This window comes from Parus major, unplaced genomic scaffold, assembly GCF_001522545.3.
Source record: "Parus major isolate Abel unplaced genomic scaffold, Parus_major1.1 Scaffold410, whole genome shotgun sequence".
NCBI lineage: Eukaryota > Metazoa > Chordata > Aves > Passeriformes > Paridae > Parus > Parus major.
The window spans coordinates 64890-65606 of record NW_015379318.1 but is presented as its reverse complement, the minus strand read 5'-3'; the positions used below and the strand labels follow the sequence as shown (position 1 = coordinate 65606).

The 717-nt window shown below is 50.2% G+C and overlaps 1 protein-coding gene across 1 annotated transcript in view; it reads left to right on the top strand.

The window, feature by feature from the left end:
- LOC107199023 overlaps positions 1-717 on the top strand; it is an 8183-nt gene that overhangs the window by 4890 nt on the left and 2576 nt on the right. Inside the window, exon 3 of the mRNA XM_033511644.1 lies at positions 414-491. Within this exon, the coding sequence (XP_033367535.1) occupies positions 414-491 (78 nt within the window). The remainder of the gene's footprint in view (positions 1-413; positions 492-717) is intronic.

The following is a 717-nucleotide window of genomic DNA, read 5'->3' as shown; positions in this document are numbered from 1 at the left end:
AGAATCCTTGGAAAAGGGGCAGAATCCTTGGAAAAGGAACAGAATCTTGGGAAAAGGGGCAGAATCCTTGGAAAAAGGGGCAGAATCCTTGGGAAAAGGGGCAGAATCCTTGGGAAAAGGGGCAGAATCCTTGGGAAAAGGGGCAGAATCCTTGGGAAAGGGGCAGAATCCTTGGAAAAAGGGGCAGAATCCTTGGGAAAGGTGCAGAATCCTTGGAATTTGGATCTGGATGATCCCAAATATTCCTTCCAACCGAACCACGGAATTCCATGATTCCATAAATTACTCCCTTTAGGGTCGGGAATACCGAATCCTTAGGGAATTCTCATCCTCCCTCTTCCCAAAGAATTTTCTGGATCCATTTCTCCCAATCCTGGTCTAATTCCCATTTTTCCTGTTTTTTTTATTCCCAGGAAAGCTGTGCCCGGGTTCTCCTCTTCCGAGGAGCCAGCAAGGAAATCCGGAATTACAACAGCCAGACGGCGTTCCAGGTGAGCAGAATTCCCGGGAATCCCACGGAGATTCCCGGGATTCCCACAGAAGCTCGGTGGAGGATCCAGGGATTCTTTTTCCGGGTGGGAATTTTCCCAGCTGGGCGGGATTTGGGATGAGGGCTCAGAATTCCGGGAAAAGGATGGGAATGTGGGGGTTTTGTGGGATAGGGAGGAGGGAAGGGGAATTTGGTGGGGGTTTTTGGGATGGGGATGGTTGGGATGG